The 25,987-nt window shown below is 39.6% G+C and overlaps 1 protein-coding gene across 2 annotated transcripts in view; it reads right to left on the bottom strand.

The window, feature by feature from the left end:
• Nucleotides 1-25,987, bottom strand: part of MOSPD2 (motile sperm domain containing 2) — a 150,337-nt gene that overhangs the window by 51,442 nt on the left and 72,908 nt on the right. For both annotated transcript variants that reach the window (XM_077480224.1, XM_077480223.1), the window contains exons 6-9: nt 19,096-19,156; nt 15,230-15,268; nt 12,697-12,821; nt 10,465-10,641 (exon numbers count right to left, since the gene is read on the bottom strand). In XM_077480224.1, the coding sequence (XP_077336350.1) occupies nt 10,465-10,641; nt 12,697-12,821; nt 15,230-15,268; nt 19,096-19,156 (402 nt within the window). The remainder of the gene's footprint in view (nt 1-10,464; nt 10,642-12,696; nt 12,822-15,229; nt 15,269-19,095; nt 19,157-25,987) is intronic.

Raw genomic sequence — 25,987 nt, 5'->3', positions numbered from 1 at the left:
TAAATTTTGGCCAAAATTTATACTACTACATATCTTTGGTAAAAATAAGTACAAATTGGTGGATATTATTTGGTCTTTGTGAAAGTTATAGAGTCCACAAGCTATGGTGCCAATATCTGAAAATTGATCACACCTGAAGGACTGACGGCCTATTTCAATTCTTGAGACCCTAACATGCCAGAAAAGTACAAATACCCCCCAAATGACCCCTTTTTGGAAAGAAGACATTCCAATGTATTTAGTAAGAGGCATGATGAGTTTTTTGAAGTTGTCATTTTTTCCCACAATTCTTTGCAAAATCAAGATTCTTTTTACTTTTTTTTTTTTTTTCACAAAATTGTCATATTATCAGGTTATTTCTCACACACAGCATATGCATACCACAAATTACACCCCAAAACACATTCTGCTATTACTCCCGAGTATGGTGATACCACATGTGTGAGACTTTTACACAGCGTGGCCACATACAGAGGCCCAACATGCAGGGAGCGCCATCAGGCGTTCTGGAGCACCCAGGACAATTCTGACATTTCTCTCCTACATGTAAAAATCATCATTTATTTGCTAGAAAATTACATAGAACTCCAAAACATTATATATGTTTTTTTAGCAAACACCCTGGAGAATACAATGGTGGTCTTTGCAACTTTTTATCTCGCACGGTATTTGCGCAGTAATTTTTCGAATGCTTTTTTTTGGAAAAAAAAATGTTTTATGCTTAAAAAAAAAAAAAACACAGTAAAGTTAGCCCAATTTTTGCATAATGTGAAAGATGAAGTTACGCTGAGTAAATAGATACCTAATATGTCACTCTTCAAAATTGCACACGCTCGTGGAATGGCGGCAAACGTCGCTACTTAAAAATCCCCATAGGCGACGATTTACATTTTTTTTACTGGTTATATGTTTTGAGTTACAGAGGAGGTCTAGGGCTAGAATTATTGCTCTCGCTCTAACGTTCGCAGCGATACCTCACATGTGTGGTTTGAACACCGTTTTCATATGTGGGCGGGACTTACGCATGCGTTCGCTTCTGCATGCGAGCACATGGGGACAGGGGCGCTTTAAAAAAAACATTTTTTTTTTATTGTTCATTTTACTTTATTTATTTTAGTTTGACATTTTTTTCCCCAAAAATAATTTTTTTGATCACTTTTATTCCTATTACAAGGAATGTAAACATCCCTTGTAATAGGAATATGGCATGACAGGTCCTCTTTACAGTGAGATGTGGGGTCAATAAGACCCACATCTCACCTCTAAGCTGGGAAGCCTGAAAAAAAAAAAGATTCTGGCTTTGATCGTATTAGCGATTCGGTAGAAGCACCGGAGGGCGGAGGGCGGCGGGAGATGTCTATGGCTGGGTATTGCAGGGTATCACCGACTATGGCTGGGTATCTCAGAGCATGGTGTTGCAGAGTACTGCGTTGCAGAGCATTGCAGGGTATTGGCGGGTGTTGCAGAGCATTGCAGAGTGTTGCAGGGTATTGGCGGGTGTTGCAGAGCATTGCAGAGTGTTGCAGGGTATCGGCGGGGGTTGCAGAGCATTGCAGAGTGTTGCAGGGTATCGGCGGGGGTTGCAGAGCATTGCAGAGTGTTGCAGGGTATCGGCGGGGGTTGCAGAGCATTGCAGAGTGTTGCAGGGTATTGGCGGGTGTTGCAGAGTGTTGCAGGGTATTGCAGAGCGTTGCGGAGTGTTGCAGGGCATTGCGGAGTGTTGCAGGGCATTGCAGAGTGTTGCAGGGCATTGCAGAGTGTTGCAGGGCATTGCAGAGTGTTGCAGGGCATTGCAGAGTGTTGCAGGGCATTGCGGAGTGTTGCAGGGCATTGCGGAGTGTTGCAGGGCATTGCGGAGTGTTGCAGGGCATTGCGGAGTGTTGCAGGGCATTGCGGAGTGTTGCAGGGCATTGCGGAGTGTTGCAGGGCATTGCGGAGTGTTGCAGGGCAATGCGGAGTGTTGCAGGGCAATGCGGAGTGTTGCAGGGCAATGCAGAGTGTTGCAGGGCAATGCAGAGTGTTGCAGGGCAATGCAGAGTGTTGCAGGGCATTGCAGAGTGTTGCAGGGCATTGCAGAGTGTTGCAGGGCATTGCAGAGTGTTGCAGGGCATTGCAGAGTATTTGCAGGGAATTGCAGAGTAATGCAGAGTATTTGCAGGGAATTGCAGAGTAATGCAGAGTATTTGCAGGGAATTGCAGAGTAATGCAGAGTATTTGCAGGGAATTGCAGAGTAATGCAGAGTATTTGTAGGGAATTGCAGAGTAATGCAGAGTATTTGCAGGGATTTGAGGGGTTAATTTTCGGTGAGCAGCGATGTGGGCACTGCAGATGCAGCCCACATCGCTGCTGACACCGATCTCTTCCCCCTCCGCTGTACCGATCGGTACAGAGAGGGGGAGGGAGGAACCGGCGTCATAACATGACGCCGGCTTGTTTACAAGTGATCACTCCGTCATTTGACGGAGCGATCACGTGGTAAACGGCCGCGATGAGCGGCCGTTTACCGTGATTCGTGATGCGCCGGGTCCACTGGACCCAGCGGTCACGGATGCTCTCGTGTGCGCGCCCCAGGGGGGCGCGCGAGAGCAGAATTCTAGGAGGCCGTTAATTAACGGCCTCTTAGAGTTAAACAACCGCCCTGATGCCGTTAATCGGCAATGGGCGGTTGTTAAGTGGTTAAGCACCAGACACTTTACTACCTTTTGGATTTCTGTTGTTATTTAAGCACTAGACACTTTATTGACCTATTGGATTGTTTGCTGCTTTCCTATAATTTGTTGGGGTATCTACATTTCTGGGTTATACCCCTTTGCACAATTATTTGTTTGGCTAGGGAGAATCTGTTACACTTATATAATATTGGGGGTTGCTATTTTGTTTGAAGTAATTACATTAGACACTTATGCACTAGGCACTTTAGTTTCGTTTAAATTTCTAAGGTAGCGCAACACCATTTATTTGATTTTTACAAACCGTTTTTGGTGGTAGGGTTTATACCTCTGTCGGGTTGCTGCAACCTCTCCTTAGTGATAGTTTATGTTTTTTATGATAGCGCGGGGATACTCTAATCCATTTGCATTTTGTAATTTGCCCAGGATGCGCAGTCTTTGGGATTTTTTCAGTGATAATTGCTTGTGCACTCTGCCTGCGCTGCACTCTTTGGGTGCTCTCTTACTAATCCTTGTGCTCAATGCACAGTTCTGTATGCTCATGTATTTGTAATGCATTGGTTTACGCAATTAGGGAGTATTTTGGCATTGTTCACTTTTTTTTAATAGCTTGCATTAACGCGTTTCACATGCAACTGGTACGTTTATGTGCAAAAAAAAAAAAAAAAAGCATAACTCTTACATTTTTTTTTAAAACACACATGAAAGCACACCAATGGTATAAACTAAGTTTATTGAAATACCTTCGATTTTTGTGCACATGTATCTGTATTGCGTTTAAAAAATGCTTTCTGCATCTGGTGTAAATGAGCCCCATCAGTTACTGTGCATTAGATTTTAAATTGTGAAACATTCCATATGGGACAACATAACCGGTTTCCATCAGATCTTTAGTGTTTAACTACCATTTTACATTTTTTGTAGGTACTTGCTGCGGGCTTCAAATGACTACACATCACAATTAAAGGGATACTAAACACACACTGTTTAATTTGTATTGTCCCTTTTATTTCTGAATGTGAATGATGGCATTGTAATTAGTCCCTTTTTCTTAATCGATATACAGCTGTCATATGACCTGGATATTTCTCTGCCTGTCCGCAGAGAAACATAAGCAGGAGGAGCTTCTAGTCCTCTGCTACTAGTCAAACATTCAAAATGGAAAAAAAAAAAAAAAAACAGCTTTTGGAAAACAAATATCGATAAATTGTTTTAAATTGGCATACAAATATATATTTGAAATGAAATATGTATTATTTTGTGGAAATATGGTGTCAGTGAGTTTCTGCCAGTCACAGGCTGTGTCGCATCCTTTTAGCCTGAGGAAATGCTCAGCATGAAAACTGAGCATGTGCAGGAGTTGCCGCCACAGCTGCAAAATCCCTAGCTGAATTGGGGACATGAACAGAAGGGGGAGATAGAAAGCACCAGGATCAACCAGGTTTTTAGCAGAATACAGAAACAAGTCTCATAGTGACCGAGTATGAACAGCATGTAATACAGCACTTATTTTTTTATGAGGTGGGTTTAGTGACACTTTAATGCCCAAGGAGATTTTTCAAGGCAAGGTACTATGGAAAATCTATTACTGACATCAATACAAGGTTGTACCAATATATCTAATTAACAAATTTTCTTTTCTGTAGTTTTCATGGGATGTTTAGATTCTATGGTCATTTGACAATTATTCAAGGCTGCTAGGGTATGCCAACTGGCTTCTCGACGCTCTATGAATTTGTCAGCCTCTGCTTTACACTTAACTGCTTGATGACAGTATACTGCATATATACACAGATGGCAAGGTGGCACTCCTGCGCTAGATCACATACCCAGTATGTGATCCAGCACTTCCGGGTTGGGGGCGTGCTGCCGGCAGCCTGCTCTGGCTGTGATTATTCATAGTGGATGCTGATCAGCGGGTACCACGGACTCGCCGATTATTCTTTACATAGGCAGAATGGCAGTCCCCAAAAAGTGTCAGTGTCCGGACTGTCAGACGCAATATCGCAGTCCCACTATAAATTCGCTAATCGCTGCCATTACTAGTAAAAGAAAATATACTGCATATATACACAGATGGCAAGGTGGCACTCCTGCGCTAGATAACGTACCCAGTACGTGATCCAGCACTTCCGGGTTGGGGGCGTGCTGCCGGCAGCCTGCTCTGGCTGCGATTATTCACAGTGGATGCTGATCAGCGGGTACCACGGACTCGTCGATTATTCTTTACATAGGCAGAATGGCAGTCCCCAAAAAGTGTCAGTGTCCTGACTGTCAGACGCAATATCGCAGTCCCACTATAAAGTCGCTAATCGCTGCCATTACTAGTAAAAGAAAAAAAATTTGATAAAAATATTGCATAGTGTGTAGATGCTAACTTTTGTGCAAACCAATCAATATATACTTACTGTTTTTTTTTTTTACCAAAAATATGTAGCAGAATACACATTGACCTACACTGATGAAGAAATTCGATAAAAAAATAAAAATTATTGGATCAGTTTTATAGCAGAAAAACTTTTTTTTTTTTTAATTGTCTGTCTGTTTTTGTTTATAGCGCAAAAAATAAAAACCACTGAAGTAATCAAATACCACCAAAAGAAAGCTCTATTTTTAAGAAAAAAAGGACATATTTAATTTAGGTACAATGTTGCACGACCATGCAATTATCAGTTAAATTAATGCAGTGCTTTATCGCAAAAAATGGCCTGGTACATCTTCCGGAGCTGAAGTGGCTATCAAATACCTATAAAATTTTATGATGAATGGCAAATTTTCCCCATATGACATGGCCTGTTTATTATAGTTTGTGCTCTTTGACTGAATTGATAGCTGTTCAAGAATGTTAAATATATTTGTATAGAAAGGCTGACTTCCTTCCAGGCTCCCTCTGACTGAATCCTCCAAACAGAGAAGATGAGTCACAAACAGACACTCACCTCTGTTCAGAGAAAGCAATTAAGCTACTTTCACACTGGCGCGGCCCGTGTGTTAGCGCTACTTGTATTAGCGATGTTTAAGCGGGGCTTTTTGGCCACTAGCAGTGTGCTTTTAAGCGCCGCTAGCAGATGTGGAGGTTAAAAAAGTGCCTGAGTTGCGGTGCTTTTCAGGTGCTTTGGAAGCGCTGCCCATTTATTTCAATGGGCAGGGAGTTGTGTTTGCAGGACTATTCCCAACACCCCACAAAAGCACTGCGCCCCAATGTGAAAAGTCACACTGAAATTAATGGGAGGCGGTTTTCAGGTGCTTTTCAGGTGCTATTTTTAGTGCAAAAATGTCTGAAAACCGCTTCAGTGTTAAAGGGGTCTTAAGTGCTGTAAACTTTTTTTTTCTCTTTTTTTAACACAACAAAGGAGCTAAGGGAGGAAAAGACAAAAGGGAGTCTAAAGCTCAACCTGCTGACTGGATAGAAGAATACATATAAAACACGAATAATATGTTACCACAACTAATAAAACTGCTATAAATTGAATGCTATAAAAAAAATAAAGGAACTACACCTCCAATTGTAAAATGAAAATATTGTTTTTTTTTTCCAGGTATTTTTCATAGTCAAACTTTTTTTGGTCTCCAAAATGAAATAAAATGTGTAGTACATGTTTTTTTTAATTAATTTTTTAGAAAAAAGAAATTAGCTCATAGTATAACATTTCCAATTTCTTATTTACATGTTCCACATCTTCCCCTCACCCCCCCCCCCCCCCCCTTACACCCCGTCCCATCCCTTCCGCCACCCCCAGGAAATCACATTATTCAGTCTCTATTGAATAGAGCTCCCATTTTCTAAATTTTTCCCTGAATTCCTCCTCTCTATTTTTAACTATGTGTATCCATCTTTCAGCCTCCATTATCCTTTTCACTTCTTTCTTCCATCCTATCAAAGTTGGTCGCGTAGTCTGTCTCCATAATCTAGGTATTAATGATTTTGTCGCATTCAGTAAATATGGTCTTATACTATCCTTGTATGTTCTAGTTGATGTCATTGTCCCATGGAATAGGAAATTTAAGGGCGTTAGTTCTATTGTTCCAGGGGATAGCCTTTCTACCCACGGGGCAATTTCCTTCCAGAATCCCTTTATCAGGGGGCACAACCACCATATGTGGAGAGGGGTGTCCCTCTGCCCACATCCTCTCGAGCACTTAATCCAACAACTTCTGCTGTTGGATAAATCTGTGCTAATTTCGCTGGGGTTTGGTAACACCTGGTCAGGAATTTATATCACATTTCCTGGATTTGTGAACTTGTAGATGTATGGTATGTAGATTCAACAAGGTTTTTAATTTGGGTTAATGTGAAGCTATGATTTAATTAATTTTCCAAATCTCTAATTAATATAGTTTTATATTTTTCTTAGTCCCAAGCACTAATGTATGCATTTGTGATAGTAAATGACCAGCCCTGATTATCTTCACACATCTAGATTCAAATATGGTGTTCAGGGGTCTTATAGTTTTGATTAAAAAAAGCATACCAACTGTTGATACCTCCAATCTGCCATTGGTAATGGTCCTAACTTCTGCAACATATGTTAATATTACATTGAACTACTTTTATAATTCAATAAATGTTCCACCATTGAAAAATAAGGGAATTTCAGAATTTTAAATGTAAATAAGTAATTTGTTACTGGGAAAAAGCTGGCTAAGTATGTTGCAGGATTTAAGAGTATTATAAGAATGACTGAATTTAAGACTATGTATTGAAGAAAATAAATATTCAAAAACTGCAGAGATCTGTGCGCACAGTATATATTATCCTGTTGCCTACATGGGAATAAATTTAAATGAAAGTTATTACTCGACTCTGATGAGAGGATTGTTCTGGGTTTTGAATGCTCCAAAATAATTTCTAAACATACATTTCCAAATAGTCTAAGCAGCCTTTAAAGTATTAGTGTTAAACATTCTTAAGAAGCACACAGAGAAATATCTTACCCACAGCTGGAACAATGCAAATACAAAAATAGCTTTCTGCGATGTAGAATCCAAGAGCTATATGACCCAAACCCCACAGTGCTGACACCAGTTCTTTCAATTTTAGTCCACAAAAAAGGGTACGTGGTACCATTTCTCAAATAGGAATTAGGAGTGGATTTCTGGCAGATCCAACTATTATTTTTCTGTACTTGCAGGGTCTTTAAAAAGGGACAAAATGATTGATGCACATATATTCTGTATTGCAGAGATGTACTGTATGTTTTTTTTTTTTTTTAGTTATCAATTACTTTGACTGGTGCTCTTTCATATTTTTTTGATGTTTTATTCAATGCAGAGTAGGCACTAGAGGCAGGTTATACAGATAGGTATGCAGGTGCAAAAATACAGCGAGGTGCATTGCACTGCGGTTTGAAAATAATTAAATGTCGGCAGCTTAAAAAACGGTTGGGTGGGAAAGGAGGAAAACCCTCCAGTGGTTCTGCCGCAGTGATCCGACTGGAAATGGGAGCCTGTCAAAACCAGGTGCATGCTCCAGCATGGGGGGGGGGGGGGGGGGCATAAAATGGAAATATTCCTTTAGGGTGAAGTCCCGCTTTAATTTATCTGCAGGCCCCACTGCAGATAAAGTTGCTCCTGCTCACTTTTTATTCTTATAGCAAATATTGTGTGTTGTGCTGTGTCGCAGCTGCGTTTTATTTGTGTGTTGGGGTTGTATTGTAAATAAATGGCAATTCATGTACACAACACATTACAGTTTGCTTAAATAAACGGCATGTTACTGCATTACCACAGCACATGTGTGAACAGATTGTAGCTGATTAGGTTATAATCTGCACAGGTAGTGCACCGATTTTGTATGGCGACTTGGTTGAATTCTAGACTTGCATTGTGAGATGGAGCAGTATAGTACAACCCTTATGTGGGTACATTGTATGCTTAATCTCCCTGACCACTGAAACCTGATCCACGCTTGAGTCATGCTCAATAGGCTACAGACGGAAGGTGAGAAAGCGATGAAATGCTTTCTCACTGCCTGTTTTAACCCCGTTTTTGCTAAAAAGCGCAGTTGGGAGGTCTTTTTGCAACACTTCCCCATTGCCTTGAATGCTTTGCGTTTGACGGGCTTGCTGCCCACTGATCGCTACAAGTTGAGTCAAGAGGCATCAAAGGCACGGCATGTAAACACCTCAGTCCGCTGTACATTGAAGCCTAAGGGAGGGTGCAGATGTCAGACAGCAAGTTTAAATGAGGCCTAAGGCCCTGCATGTGTAATGAGCAAATATGGCTGCCCCCAAGTCCATAGATAAATACCCATTTAGCATAGAAACAATATTTTTCAAGCATTAGCATACACTGTTTAGGTCTTGTTTGCCTCAATTAGATCTTTTGATCAAGCAAATCTGGAAAAAAATAAGACTATAAAGTCTCTTTAAAATCAATCGTGTTTGCACATCTCGCAGACAGCCAGGTGCATGAGTCTGACTACTCCTGCTGCAATTTTTCAGTATCCCAGGCAGGAAAAGGACCCAAATTCTTGCAGTCACAGCTGACAGATGAACCTGATAATTCAATGAGATCATCCTACCAAAATGTCTAAAATCATAAAAAAATACCTTACTGTCATAGACATTACACCTTGTATGTCTTTGTACAGCTTTCAGCTGAGAAGAAAAGCTTAACAAAATACATAACTAAAAACAAAGATAAGAAAATACATGGTGAAAGTGTGAATGTTGGGAAAGTAATAGTGTATTTAAACACCTCCCATGGCAAGCCCATTCATACTATACAATTTCAGTACACCTGCATACACAAATATCTACAGTATGCGTCAAGAGGATGACAATGAGGTCCAGTTGCAAAGCCTTTGATAAATGCATTAGGTATGGGCATGGCCTATTCTCTACGCGTTTCGTATCTAACTTCGTCAGGAGAAAAAAAGGTGATAATAAACCTATATATAATGTATAATGTGGATCGGGTAGGGGGAAGACCAACACAGTCCCCTATACGGAAGGAATTACCCAAGGGATAAAGGACCCAAGCACTTGTTTATGAGAGGGTTAATAATGTCCCTAAAAAGTCATTCAGGATAAAGGTACAGTCACAAATCAGAACCTTCACTATTGGTTCAATAAAATTGTGCAGAAATGTACATCCCTCTTCCAATCCACATAGGCACTGCCAATGGTGCACTATTAACCCTTATATGATTACTCTATATATGAGTTCACGGGTCTCTTGGACCAAGTAATTCCCTTTCTACCGGGGAAGGGGGCTGTGTGGCCTTCTCCTTCCCTGGACCACATTTAGTCTCCTCAGTTACACTCTAGTTTATGATCACCTCTTCTCTACTGACAAAGCTAGATGCAAAACACGTACAACTGTGACTATGCCCATAGACAAGCACCTGTCAAAGGCTTTGCAACTTGACCTCATTATTATCTTACTTATATCATCTAAATTCTATTACCGTATATTTACTTGTTTGTAATGATATATATATATATATATATATATATATATATATATATATATATATATATATATATATATATATAATGACTACGGGAGGTGTTTAAATATATTATCTTTATATGCTCGAACTGTAACCATGTATTTTCGAACCTTGGTTTTTAATTATGTGTTTTGTCAAGAGGAATCTATGCAAATAAATACATAAGTGGTTATGTTACTCCTTCAGAGGTAGCACCTTTCAAAAATCCTGCTTCCCTTGTTGTGCTGGAATCATCCATCAAAATACTAATTTCATATATTCATATTAGCATACCCCAGATTTCCCCTTCTGAAGCCAATTCTGCTTCTCTGACAGAACCATTTATTAAACCCAATTACCTTTCTGGGTTTGAGTGCACTCTCCTCGGAGGTACATGAATCTATGGCATCCCTTGTGTCCACCTCACTTTCCTCTTTACTTTCAAGCTCATCCTCGCTGGTTATTGGCCCATTTTCACACATAGGGGTTTGGAAATCATCATCGGGTAATGGAGGATAGCTATATTTAAATGGATCCTAAAATTTAAAAAACATGTAATATACAGTAAATATACTTAAAAATTAGACTTAGTGAATACCAGAGTAAAAAAAAAGTGAACCTGTTGCCAGTATTTTTAAAAACACAATATCATCAGTTCTGAAGTGACAGCATAATAATTAGGGGCCAACACAACATCACTTCACACTGCCCCTGCACAATTATGCTTTATTTATAAATGCAGAGCATAGAGTGGAATGGTACAACGCTTCCTAGCACCTTTATTGATCAAAAAAAATGTAAGGGATTTTCCTGGTAAAAGCAAGCCCTAGAACAAGGAAAGTGTAAAATGCATTTCCGAGGCAAAATATTTTATTTTATAAATATGCTGGAGTATTGTTTTGTCCCAAAATCAGCATTATGACCATTTTTTTTTTCTTTTTAAAGTGGCCCCTAGATTCTGAATCACTGGGCCATACTATTTCTGTATCAGAAGTCTAGGAAATAATCCCAACTCAGCATAAGTTTTGAATAATGCTAGGAAGGTCTGGAGCCTCCATTAACTGTTTTCTTCTGTCATCAATGACCCTGCTAAAGAAGTTTGAGCAAAGAAGAGTAATGCCCCGTACACACGTTCCGATTATCGTAAGACAGATCGTTCACATTTTATTGCATACAACTAAGATCGAATACAACAGTGCAAAATGTGTGTAAGATTTTTGTTGTACGATTCTGGAAAAACCTTCCCTTGTGCGTAGCTACGTATTTTAAATGATGTCAAATACGTGTGACCCGCGTGTCCTTTTGGTTTATTTTCGTGTTTCCAATCATGCGTGGAGTTTGTCGAATGACTTTTATTGGACGCATACTGTACTGACTACACGATTGTCGTACGATGGGCTGTCATCCGACCAAGACTTTTGTGGTCCGATAATCGGAACGTGTGTACGGGGCATTAGTCTCTGGCAAAGGTTTTTTTTTTTTTTTTTGCTGTTTGTTTCCTGTCTTCTCAGAAACAATTGTTCCCCCTGTCTTTTCTACAGACCACACAGGGAACAGCAGTGATGAAAAATCTCCCCATTGGGGTTACATACAGAAAAACAACCTGATGTGGCTATATGTGGGCTGTTACATTTTTAATAATTTGTGTGTGTATAATTTGTAAATTTAGTTGTATGCGAGTCATCTAGATCTATATTTGTTACATGTTCCATCTTCTGATTAGTAGAAAAATAGTGACTAGCCTTCATTGTTCTGTTCTTTGTAAGAGTCTAAAGGTTTGAAACTTAAAAAAGCAACAAATTCTGTGTAAGGCATGTTGACCATATCTTAACAGAAAGAACATTGAAAAACTTGTAAATGAAATATTATATAAAATATGGAACTACATGAAAACAAAACGTGAATGTCTTGTCAACAATTACATTACAGTAACGGTTAAAATATTAACCGATAGTGCACAATAGTTATTAACATGGCTCTTATGCAGTTGTGCAAGTTCATATAGTATGCACAATATGAATAAACAGATTTATAAAAGGAATTATAGAAAGCTGATAAATCCTGTCATTCAGGAACATTTAGAATCTTTAAATCCTCTCAATGCATGCAAAGAATGTGTGAAACATTTTATCCATTTCTTAAAATAAACATATCCAACTTGGGCCAATCAGACTGTGCAAATGATGAAACATGCATAACCCATGTTTCCCCTTCAGTAAAAACTTCATGACAAAACTATCTATCTGTCAATTGAATGATAGCCAGCTGAGTTACTATATAAAATCTTCACGTACAATTTGACCTTGATCCTGCTCACTCACTTCCCTGGCCTTTCTATTGGGGAGGCAGAGAAAGTGAAGCTTAGCTTCTATAGAAGAAGTCAAGATTTACATTTAATTTCAGTGTCTCTGATTCTACTGTTCATTACAATGTGTGCTTTTCACCAGATGTAAAACATGCATCTTTCTTTATCATATGATCAGTTTAAATCGCCCAGGCTTGTTAAAATGTGATCTTTAAATAAAAATTTCAGCCAAGACTTTTTTTTAGTTATTTAATAATATTAACAACAAATTTTGTACGACACTTACTGTTCCCCCCATATGCGGAAGTAAGTATTCAGCACTAATGTAGTCTTGAATTTCACTCCGGTTCACAAATTTCAGCATGTTTATGGCTTCTGGACCAAGCCAGCCTTTCACAATTTTAAAGGCAGCTAATAAAAGAATGTCATTATTAGTTTAAGAAAAGTAATCAGCAATATTAACAGCAATTGAAAGGATACATTTATGATTTCTACTTTTTATAGCACCTCTTACAAATTTTTCTTCTAAAATAATGTATGTTTAACTAAGAAATACTATGTATTTACAGCCCTCAGCGTATTATTAAAGTGAGAGCTAAGGGCCAAGGGAGATATGTACCAGAGGATTAACAAGTAGAAGCTTCCATGTAATAGATACATATTAAGCATGTCTGCTTGTCGTTGGTTTGCCAGATCTGGATCTTCTTATTATCCATACAATTTACTGAGCTATGGCTTGTACAAAATCACACACCCATATGCAAACGGTAAAATGTGGCCACAGACTTAAAGTATATCTAAAGCTCCAACTTTTTTTTTTTTTTCCCCCCCAACAAGAAGTGAGAGTGTATCTTTATAATGTGAGAGAAACCCATCCTTTGACAGTTGATCCCATGAGAAGTGTCCACATTGAAAGATAATTCCCTTGAACCCTGTTCCCCTCTAATTCAAATATTAGATTTACCTTCAGGTTCATTCCTTGTGCCAATGGTGATTAGGATAAAGACATCAATACCAATAAAAAGCTGGCATTGTACCTCAAGGGTGCTAAGTATATGTGCTAGTCTGTCCTAATTTTATGGGTATAATGGAAGTTGCCTGTGAAGTTTGTACCCTGCTGATGCCTTCTTCTCACTGGGCTGCCAAAGATGAATGACGACATCTGAAGATGCCGTTGATAAGCAATGGAATCGACACATTCTGGCTGAGTTCTTTTAACAAGCATGCTGAATATAGATAACCAATTTTCCCTTATATGTAACTTTTTTTGAGAAACTATATTACATATTTCTACATATGATAGTTTTGAGCTACAGCAAATTAAAGAATAAAGTCAGCATGGTCCTTTCTGAATAACATATTGCATGCTATTATTGTCTGATCTTTTTCCTATTACATTTCTGTCACTCTAGAAGCCTTCAGCAAAAGTTTTTTCCTATGTGCATGGCAAACCGTAAGCACTTCTGAGAGCCATGAGTACCGCTGGGATTAACGAATGTAAGATGGCAATACTTGGCAAGATTTAAACAAGCAATACTCCCCATTGCTTGCAACATTTGCAATACATAGGGAATATCAGAAAGGCAGACAACGACAATTTCTGTGGTCAAAGGCCCTCATTTACTGTATGCTGATGTTTTCCAACATCTACAGATAAAGCCTCTGTGTGACCTGGTGGAAATAATCTCCTCTCCTATGGAGAACAGAGAACAAAGTCTTCACCATGTCTACACTGCTTATGTTCAAGCTCTGCACGAGCAGATGTGTCAAAGCCCATCCAAGAGGGACAATTGCCTGTGCTCAGCTTTACATTGTTGGTCAGCTTAACACACCTTGTCAGGATGTGACATTTTTTAAAATATCTCTGGACAGATCACAAGAGATGAAAGAATGCAATGAAAGTGCCTGTGTTCCTCACAACATCCTATCTCTTTTCATTCTTTAGACTGCCTCAAAAATTTAGCTATAAACTGGTTTACTACTATGGACAACATTGATTCTTTCCTTTAGCTTTTATAATGGATTTATTTTTTATTTTTTTACGCCACAGTTACTCAAACAGCCAAAACAAGGACATGAAAGAAATCTATTGTTTTCAATGTTGCCAGTTCAACGCATGTCAATTTTAAACCAAAACGACCCCCCAAAGCATCTTGGAGTATAGCACTATACAGAAAATTGATCTGTGTGTAAATTTATTTTTTTTAAAACAAGCCCAGGCAATTTATTTTTACCTATGTACATATATAAAGCCAGATTCTGCAAATCTCTTATAGTTTCTAAATAGAAGTAAAGCCTATTGTAACATGCATCATGCAACTGCACTGGAGAGTCAGCAAGGATATTATAATGGTTTTGATTTGCAACCCTGCATGTTCCCAGGCCTAGAAATAGGTGTTATTAGAACGCTGGGAACAATGGGATTTGGACAATAGGGTAACCTGTGCACTGCAGCTATGCCCTGATAAAAATAAAAATAAAAGTCCTACACAAGTAGGGTGGAATCCCCCTGCATACATAGAGAAAGTTCATCTTTAATTATGACCAGAGAATACTGTAAGCTTGCTTTTAATGTTAAATATAAACATATTTCAGCATGAAAGAAAGGCATGCTAAAAAGGAACACATATTTGTCAAGATGATAAAATACAGAACATTCCTACTAAAGAAACCCACAGTACTGGCAAATCAATATATAAAAGAACTCTCCTTTAAAAAGCGTATTATAATTTATATGTTACAAAAGCTTAGCCTCTCCTGGAAACCTTCAACAAATACTAAAACCGACAAACTACGTCAAATAAAAGAACTGCACTCACCATTCATTATCCATGGCATTTCAAAGATTACAATCTTTGCTGTGAAAGTATAAAAAGCAAATATTTAAAAAAAATAAAAAAACATAGCAATTCAAACAATTTTACCTTAAAAATATAAGTAAGGAGCATAAGAAAGAAAACTGCAGAAAAAGCATATTTTACTCGGGGCTAATTAAATACTGATCCATCAGTGTACATGATTCTTGAACAATATTTTTATTGGGACCCCAGTTTTATAGGGTGCCATTTGTTCTGAAATTTCACAGATCTGGTTCCTAGTAGAGGTCAAATAAATATTATGGGCAATAACTTGAAAACTCTTCACATAAGCTTGCAGCTGGTGAACTAGATTTCAAGTATTTATGTATTCCCAACAAATAAAATAGAAGCTTTAAAACAAGCATTTACCAGCATCGGTAGCTCCAAGCACTGTAGAGCAATTCATCCTCGAAGTTTACAGCAGAAGCACTGATGTTTTTCAAGTTTTTTTCTCAGCAGCTTACTATACTCCCCCATGCCAACTCAGTGGCCCTTTAGCCTTCTAATATGTAATGTAAATATAGGAGTGATTTCACTGCACTCTGAGGATGACATTTTCTACTATTTCAACAGTTAGAGAGGTCAGTAGGGGCTTATCAGGGTTAGGGTTAACAGACCTATCTTTACTGTAGAATAGTACTGATCAGACAGTATTTTGAGATCTTAATTTTATATATTGCAGCTTACCAATTCTTAATTGCAATGGCTGCATTTGTTTTGTTCAGATTTTTTTTTTCTCTCCTTTAACCACTTGTTTACCGGGCACTTAAACCCCCTTCCTACCCAGACCAATTTTCACTCTTTGAATGACAATTGCGTGGTACAGCTTACCCAAATGAAATTTTTTATCATTTTTTGTCACACAGATAGAGCTTTCTTTTGGTGGTATTTAATCGCTGCTGGATTTTTTATTTTTTGCTAAAACAAAAAGGTACCGAAATTTTGAAAAAAAAAAATCTGTTTCATAGTTCGTTATGAAATTTTGAAAACAGGTAATTTTTCCTCCTTCACCGATGTGCGCTGATGAGGCTGCACTAATGGGCACTGATAGGCTGCACTGATGGGCACTGATGAGGCGGTACTAATGGGTGGCACTGATAGGTGCCACTGGTAGATGACACCGATAGGCAGCACTGATTATTAGACAGTGATTGGCATTGATGGGTGGTACTGTGGGTACTGGTAGGTGGCACAGTGGGCACTGCCAGGTGACATTGGTGGGCAAGGATTCGGATTTCTGAGTGAGGGACCGATGTCCTTCTGACAAAAGACAGTGATCGGCTTTTTTCCCCTCACGCTGACAGCATGAGGGAAAAAAACTACAGATTACCGAGCTTCTGTTTATATCACGTGATCAGCCGTCATTGGCTGACAGCTGATCACATGGTAAGGGGCCGGGATAGACCCCTTACTCGGATCTGTGATCAGCCGAGTCTCAGACTCTGATCACTGAGCCGTCCTTAGGCTATAGCGCGGGCACCAAGTAGTTAATATTGCATCGAGTGTCAATGTAACACCCATGTAATCTGTAAGATCTCAAATTGTCAACGCTTTGTAAACCTATAAAAAAGGTATATTATTCCCAACAACAGATCACTGGTTGAATATCTAAGGACTAAACTAGAAAACCTTTAAACTAAATTCTGAATCTTAATTCTAAAGCAAACCAAAGGAATGCACACATACTTTAGTCTGGAACATTCTCACACACTTATTCAGTTATGAGCATTTGAGTAGTTATGGTGTTTTATATGAGTAATAAGGTTTTTTTTGTGATCTCAGACAGGCACTCTATCGGCATATCTCGGGGAAGCAAGGTGACCAAGTACAGTCTTAAAGAACGCACAGCAAATAAATTTAAATACAGATAAGAAATATATGAAAAGCGCAGACTTAAAGCGGAGGTCCACCCTAAAGTGGACCTCCGCTCATCAGAACCCTCCCCCCCTCCGGCGCCACAATTGGCACCTTTCAGGGGGGAGGGGGGTGCAGATACCTGTACAGTACAGGTATTCTGCACCCACTTCCGGGATAGCTCTCTGCGGAAAGGGGCGTAGATTACGCCCCTTTCCGCAAGTGCCCGCCCCTTTCCGCAAGTGCCCCGCTGCCTGCTGGGAAACACACAGATCCCAGAGGCAGCGGGGACCATCCTTATTGCGCAGCGCGATTCGCGCATGCGCAGTAGGGAACCGGGAAATGAAGCCGAAAGGCTCCATTTCCTGATTCCCATACCCAAGATGGCGGCGGCAGCACCCGACAAGACGATCTAGAGATCGGCTTCAGGTGCCGACATCGCGGGCGCGCTGGACAGGTAAGTATCACTATTTTAAAAGTCAGCAGCTGCAGTATTTGTAGCTGCTGGCTTTAAAAAAAAAAAAAAAAAACGCGGAGTCCCGGCGGACTCCCGCTTTAAGTCCAGCCAAAACATTTTTTTTTTGCCCAGGGTGGGGTAGGAATCTGTTGGGTTTTACCGCTATCCAGTGTTGCTTCAGGGTCTTCGGCTGGGTTCACACTGGTACAACATACGCTCCGACTTTAAGAGCACATGTCGCATGACGTGTGTAAATCAATGGTTCCCTATGAGAGCAGCCTTAACTCGTCTGACACAAGTCGGTTTGACTTTGAAAAAGGTTCCTGTACTACTTTGGTCCTACTTCAGCCAACTGAATATCACTGAAGTCTGATAAAAGTCAGATCCTTGTCCTAACCATCCAACTTGTGACATCCGACATGGTGATTACAGCAGCAGTAAAAAAAGGAATTTATGTCACACTGGGATTGTTTTGATTGGTCAAAGGACACGTCAGACTATCCCAAAGTTGGAGCAAAATCTTATTCTGTTCATTCAAGTCAGACAGAAGTAGGACTGGTGTTGCAGGGCAAAGTAGTATGACAGTCGTACAAGAGTCGTGTTGCACCAGTGTGAACCAAGCCTTCGCCCTCTTCTAAGAGAGTTTAATTACTGTCAAGCTGTTCTACCCCTCACATCCTACTTAACCTTTTATGTAGTCGCTGAATAGAAGGGGGGATACTATAGTGTAGAAATAAAATAAAAAATTTAGTGACTGCTATGGAAATTGCAAAATATATTGTTAGTGCTTGCACTAGTAACTAAATTAAAAGTACCTGTAGTAGGTGGCAATGTTTCCAACTTTAATAAATTAGGTTCTGGACAGGTTGTGGAGGAAACCTGTGTTCCACGGGTGTTTCAGAAAAGGAAAACATTTAGGGAGCATGCAACAATGTCCACAATCCGTGCATACTTATACGTGAACACCTGTGGGACAGTGGTTTCCTCTGCAATCTGTCCAGAACATAGTTAATTGAAGGTATCAACACTGTCAATTACTACAGTTACTTTTGATACTTTGTTTCAATGCTACCATCATGGCCTTCAGGTTTGCACCAAATGAGTTTACAGAGCTACCAGTACATATTCTGTTGCATTCACTATACTACTCATATCATCACCACATTTAGGTAAGCACCTCATCTATAAAGAGTTACTGCCATTTGTGAAATAAGGGGTATCTTTTCTGGAAGCCACTACCGCTGCCATCGCTGCTAAAAGGCCATCTGAGCTCGGCACTTTTTTTGTACTAGAAATACAATCGTGTCACTTGAGCAACAGCTCTGAATATGTGAACATTACACCCAAGATGGCAGAAACCATCTCAGTTCTTTTGGATGTCTACCCAAAAAGGGCGTTTATAGGTAAATAGAATGCCTAAAAAAAGGTTAAATGCACAATATATTCTTATGTGAAAATTGTTCTTGAAATAAATGGCCCGGCGACAAGGTTTCTAAGTCTTCAGGAATATACTTACACAGGTATCTTGGATAGTAGATTTTAAAACAGCTGATTACAAAACGTACAAAATCCATATCCTAAAGAAATAAAAAAGGAATATTTGTGTTAGTTACCCTGCATTTTTTGTTTTTGTTTTTTAGTAACAAAACAAAACAAACTGATATAAACCTAACCTGGTCTGTGCATTTTCCAAATTAATTAGACTTTCTAGAACACATACCTCCAAACTCTACTAGATTCATTAAAAAAAATATTACAAAACTAAACAAAAGACGGATATGGAGAAAAGGAAAAGCAAATGCATCTTTACAAAATATCTTACTGTTCGGTCCAGTTCACACCACACCACATGCAGTGCAGTGGAAAGTAGGTTATGTGTGTTCCAATGGCATGGTTTACACCAGTGCAGTGTGTTCCACTGCTTTTCAGTACCAGAAAAAAATAACAAAAAACAAAAAAACAAACACATGCTCCTTTTTTTTCCACCACGGAACTGTACTGGAATCCAGTAAATAGCATCAAAAAGCACCGGATCCCCATATACCGGGGGAAAACCCCCCCCCCCACAGTTTTCCTGACACCAAGAGAAGAAAAAAGGTGAGAGGAGAGGGATCTCTAGCTGGTTGACAGCCTCTGCTCTGTTCCCGATTAATGGGGTGGTGTGTCCTTTCCCTCCAATCAGCTGTCAGAGCTCTCCTGACAGAGCACATGTTTTTTTTGCTATTCACTCCCTTTTTCTGACAGCTGAGACAAGCTTTATTAAATTTGGACTTTGAACATATGTGGAGAAGAGGTACAAGTACAACTTATGTCGAAGGATTGGTTTTCTCACTGTATATCACCTGAGGCCAGTCACTTCACTGGGTGTATAAATATATATATATATATATATATATATATATATATATATATATATATATATATATACACATACATATACATATACATATATATATACACACACACACACAACCACTTTGTCTCTTTTGAACGTGATTTTCAGTCAACCATATATTCCTCTGCTGAAATGTCAGTATACTATTGTAACAGCTATCAAACCCATCTTTTTCATCTGTAAAAACTGAAGAGGAAAATTATTTAATACACCTGCCTTTTCCCCGGCAGACCCTATAACAATTGGACATAGAAAGCTTGAGCTATATGTGTTTTCCCATAACATTTATACTATTGATATTTGAAAAAACGTTTGGTATTTGTTTTACTTGCTGTAGGCAATATTCTATTTTAGCCGTTCCGATTGCTCTCTTGCATTGCTTGTGTATCTGGAATGTCGAGGGTATCCATTCTACTTTGTACTTTTTAAAGGCCTGTTTTATTTTTATTTTTTTCATTCGGTTTTCATTTTGTTCTTTTATGCTAGTCACCCTAATGGAATACAATAGCCAATGCACTTTCATTTATCTTTAACCACTTCCATACTAGACCTATTCTGGCATTTCTCTCCTTCATGTAAAATCATAATTTTTAAATAGATACCCAACATGTCACAATTTTAAATTGCGAACACTCATGGAATGGCACCAAACTTCAGTACTTAAAAATCTTCATAGGCGACGCTTTTTTTATTTTTACAGGTTACCAGTTTAGAGTTACAGAGGAGGTCTAGTGCTAGAATTGTTGCACACACTCTAATGCACGTAGCGATATCTCACATATGTAGTTTGAACAGCATTTACATATGTGGGCGGGACTTATAGCCGTGTTCGCTTCTGAGTGCGAGCTACCGGGAACAGGGGCATTTAAATTTTTTTTGTTTACTTAATTTTTTCACCATTTTTACATTTTTGATCACTTTTATTCCTATTACAAAGAACGTAACCATCCCTTGTAATAGGAATCTATTGTGACAGGTCCCCTTTTTTTAGAGAGATCCAGGGTCAATAAGACTCCACATCTCTTCTCCAGCCTGGAAAGCATGAGATCATGAAAACAAAATTCCCCGATCTCATGCTGACAGCCACGATCGTGGCTTTGTTTGCTTCCAGGAACCTGGGCGTGATGGGCATAGAGTTACCTGGTGACCATCTGGTCATAGGAAATCACTATTGTCATCATCCGGCGCCGGACAATTCTTTCTCTGGGCCCCTGATAGCACGGGAGAGCCTGGAGAAGCACCGGATGGTGACAGGAGGGGGATCTCCTCCCTTCGCCTATAAGAACGATCAAGCAGCAGAACTGTTGCTATGATCATTCTTATGGTGCACATAATTGCCAGCTGCAAAGCATGATATCTGAATGATGCCTGCACAAAGTCAAGGAAGTCATATGATGTTCTGTGGTAGGGAAGTTAAAACACTTCCCCCTGCTTACATACTTTTTGTTGCCAATATTTGATCCCATTGAGTATTAGGCAGTAAGGCTCTCAGCTTACTGAGTGAGTTTTTTTTGAAATGTAGAGTTCTTGTCACACCAACATGTTTCTGCTTCATTTAATTCATGTAACTGTAATTACACCGTGATCACTGTTACTATTAAAGGGGTTGTAAAGGTAAATGTTTTTTCACCTTAATGCATTCTATGCATTAAGGTGAAAAAACATCTGACAGTCCCGGCGCCCCCAGCCCCCCCGTTTTACTTACCTGACCCCTCGAAAGTCCCGTGCTCATCCCCCGACGTCCTTTCCACCATTCAGCCTGGCCGATGATTGGCAGGAGTGGATGGATAGTAGCGCAGCCATTGGCTCGCGCTGCTGTCAATTACATCCACTGACGCAGAGCGCCGGGCCGTGTGATACAGGCTATAGCCGCCGGCTGTATCACGGGAGCGCACCCGCAGATGCTTCTCCCCATGCGAGGGAGCTCGCATGAATGTGAGAAGCATCTGAGGGAGGAAGCAGAGACAGCCGCTGAGGGACCCCAGAAGAGCAGGTTTGGGGCCACTCTGTGCAAAACGAGCTGCACAGTGGAGGTAAGTATAACATGTTTGTTTTTTTTGTTTTTTTTAATTCACTTTACAATCCCTTTAAGTTTCTATCTTGCACATCAGTAATCAGCGTCATTTTGTTTGAAGTTGAATAAATCCAACAGAGCATTTTTCCTTGTTGGGGCTTCCATCTGTTCCATTAAATTTTCTGGCAACACATTTAAGGAAATGGCAATCCTTTGTAGACTGTGCAGTTTCATTTGCCAAGTTGATATCAGGATAATTAAAAATCACCCATATTAATAATATCACCTTGCTTCCCCGCCATTTATATCTGTGAAACAAGCTGGGACTCCTCCTCATCCTTTGGGATGAATTAGAGTGGAGACTGCGAGCCAGGCCTTCTCGTCCACATCAGTGCCTGACCTCACAAATACACTTCTGAGAAAATGGTCAAACATTCCCATAGACACACTCCTAAACCTTGTGGACAGCCTTTCCAGAAGAGCTGAAGCTGTTATAGCTGCAAAGGGTGGGCAAAAGAAATATTGAACCCTACAGACTAAGACTGGGATGCCATTAAAGTTCATGTGCGTGTAAAGGCAGGCATCTCAATACATTTGGTAATATAGTGTATGTAACCAATTGGCTACACTTGTCTTTTAAGCTGATTGGAAGAAAGTGATGATGGCAGCCAATTAAAATATTCTGCAGTGGACAAAACCCTTCACTTTCTCGAACCCTATGCCTTATTTTTAAAATGGTTGTAAACCCTCACAAGTACCCAGCAAATTACCTAGCATTAGGTGATGCACAGAAATTAAACAAATCCTCCTATATAAGTTGTAGCTGTGTATCTGCAGCCATTTCCTCTGTAGATCATATTGAAAACACACAGACGAAAGAACTAAAGAGAAATCTTGCATCGCATTCGGACAAAAGTCATGCAGGTCCCTTTTTTGGTCCACACCAGAATTGGATTACATGGGCGTTTACACCCATGCGATCCAATTCCTGTCTAAATTGACCGTTCGCACTGCGATATGCAAACTGAACTGGGGGTGTCATTAACTTTGTATTGACACCCGCAGCGGTTCACATAGGGCAGTGTGAACTGCCTGCGAGTTGTATGCAAAGCGAGAACCCGCACTGGATTTGCACAGGTTTTCGCATCGCAGCAGTGTGAACCAAGCCTCAGCTGTAGAGAAAGGAAATTACACAATATAGAAGGATGTGCTTTTTTCATATTTCACGTCTGAGGTTTACAACCACTTTAAATTATAATGAAGATAATCCTAAGGAGAGTTGTGGGTAATTTTAAAGTCTATTTTTATTTGCCGAATATGAAAGTGACTGAAATTGAAAATGCGTTTGGATACACTAGATGGAACTAGAAAATGTGGTTATAGATTCTGCCAGTATTCTGCTCATTTAGATTTATATCACTTCTTTAAATCTCCCATATATTTAAACAATTTGTTAGCACTACGGCCTTTGTATGCACTTCCCTGTGTCAAATTCTATACCAATACAATGAAGCTAGCCTAACATTTGACTGATTACAATGCATCTCCATATACGCACACACAAAGTAAAACATTTAACCAACTCTGGAGGAATGTCCTTGAGGCATTGTCCTTTTTTAAAAAATATATTACTTCCACTTCAAAAAGCAGAAGGAAAGAAAAAAAAATCATCACTTTATCTTCACTAAAAACCCAGGAGGATTGCGAATGCAAATTCCCATTATCTGAAGAACAACCTTTCCTAATGAAACTGCTGCAATGAAAACCATGTTTTATCTCCTTTGCATGCGATATCACATTTGCTTATTACTATGCGGGGGAGATCGCTGGCTAAAGAAAGTGCACATGGATGCAGATTACAAAAATAGCCATTGCTCTGGTTTTTCAGGAAGAGGACAAAAAAGTACATTTTACCACTCCAGCAAAAGCCTTTTTTCGGCAATATTGTATGCAGTTACAGGAGGATACAGGTTGGACAACATAAGTTAGATTGTTTTTTTTTTTTCAAAAGGAAACAATTTTATAGCAAGATACAAAGAAATGACAAACTTTTTTTTTTTTTTTTTTTTGAAGTTTGATGATATTTTGGTAAAGGTTTTAAAAAGGTTTTAGATTTTGCTGTGTGTGACACCAGTAAAAAGTGACTGCACAGCTATATTAAAGATACTTTGAAGGCAAGTAAAATTTGTTCATAAAGTGTTCTTTGATGTTGGTCCACAGAGGAAAGTCTGACTTCTCAAATACTTTAGCACATCAAAGTCACATACAATGATTTGCAAAATAGGTTTAACATCTACAGGGTTAAAAGGACAATCAACAGAAATTAAGACAAAATCTGCTGCAAAAAAAAAAAAAAAAGGGTTTTTGGTTACCTTCAGTTACAGAGTTAGTCAGGTTGAAAAAAGACAAGTCCATCTAGTTTAACCATAAAAAAATAAAATATATCATACAATCCCATACCCACATTTGATCCAGAAGGAGAAAACCCCCAGCAGAGCATGATCCAATTTGCTACAGCAGGAGAAAAAATTCCTTCCTGATCCCAGAGAGGCAATCGGATTTTCCCCGGATCAACTTTACCTATAAAATGTCAGTACCCAGTTATATTATGTACATTTAGGAAAGAATCCAGGCCTTTCTTAAAGCAATCTACTGAGCTGGCCAGAACCATCTCTGGAGGGAGTCTATTCCACATTTTCACAGCTCTTATCCCGCGTACACACGATCGGAATTCCGGCCAGAAAAAGACAGATGAGAGTTTTTCATCGGAAAATGCGACCATGTGTATGCTCCATCGGAATTTAGCTGTCTGATTTCCCGCCAGCCAAAAATTGATAGCATGTTCTCAATTTTCCCGACAGAAAAACATTCTATCGGCAATTCCGATCGTGTGTATGCAATTCCGACACGCCAAAGATCACGCATGCTCAGATTCAACTACAAGACAGAAGCTATTGGCTACTGGATATTGAACTTCCTTTTTCTAGTCGCGTTGTACGCCACTGCGTTATAAAAGATTGGAATTTGGTGTGACCGTGTGTAGGCAAGACAGCTTGAGCCGAATTCCATCGGGAAAATCCGATCATGTGTACGCGGCATTACTGCGAAGAAACCTTTCCGTATTTGGAAATGAAATCTCTTTTCCTCTAGACGTAAGGAGGGCCCCCTTGTCCTCAGTGTTGACCGTAAAGTGAATAACTCAACACCAAAGTTCACTATATGGACCACATTTTATATATATATATATATATATATATATATATATATATATATATATATATATATATATATATATTATTACACATACACACACACACACACACACACACATTACCCCTTAATCTCTTCTTCTCAAGAGTGAATAAATTCAGTTCCTCTAATCTTTCCTCATAGCTGAGCTCCTCCATGCCTCTTATCAGTTTGGTTGCCCTTCTCTGCACTTTCTCCAGTACCCCGATATTTCTTTTGAGAGCTGGTGCCAAAAACTGGACTGTATTTTCCAGATGAGGTCTTACTAATGATTTGTACAGGGGCAAAATTATTTCTCTCTCTCTCTGGAGTCCATACCTCTCTTAATGAAAGAAAGGACTTTGCTCGCTTTGGAAACCACAGCTTGGCATTGCATGCTATTATTGAGCCTATGATCTACCAGATCCCCCATACTTGCCTATCTGGATGCAGCATCAGTCTGATGCTGCCTCTGAATCCCACAGGCTCTAACGCTGAGAACCAAGCTACCAAACACCACTGACCGCTCTGTTCTCAGTGCACCATAAGGAGAGAGCTAGTGACTGTCAGTCACCGCTGTCTGCTCTGCCCTTCCAGCACTCACTGGAGCTCTGAACTGTGAAGGGGCAGGAGCGGCTGGCTCAGGCTCTCAGCAGCTCACTGAGAGACTGAGCCAGGTGCCGGTCCAGGGATCTGGGTGGATACCGACCATATGGTCACGATCTTTCCCCAGCCTGGACTGGCTCTGTGATGTCAGCTAAATGAGCTTGG

This window comes from Lithobates pipiens, unplaced genomic scaffold, assembly GCF_037356315.1.
Source record: "Lithobates pipiens isolate NorthernLeopardFrog02 unplaced genomic scaffold, aLitPip1_a1.2 Scaffold_16, whole genome shotgun sequence".
NCBI classification, from domain to species: Eukaryota; Metazoa; Chordata; class Amphibia; order Anura; family Ranidae; genus Lithobates; species Lithobates pipiens.
The sequence above is the reverse complement of the archived record's forward strand: the minus strand, read 5'-3'. Positions and strand labels throughout refer to the sequence as shown.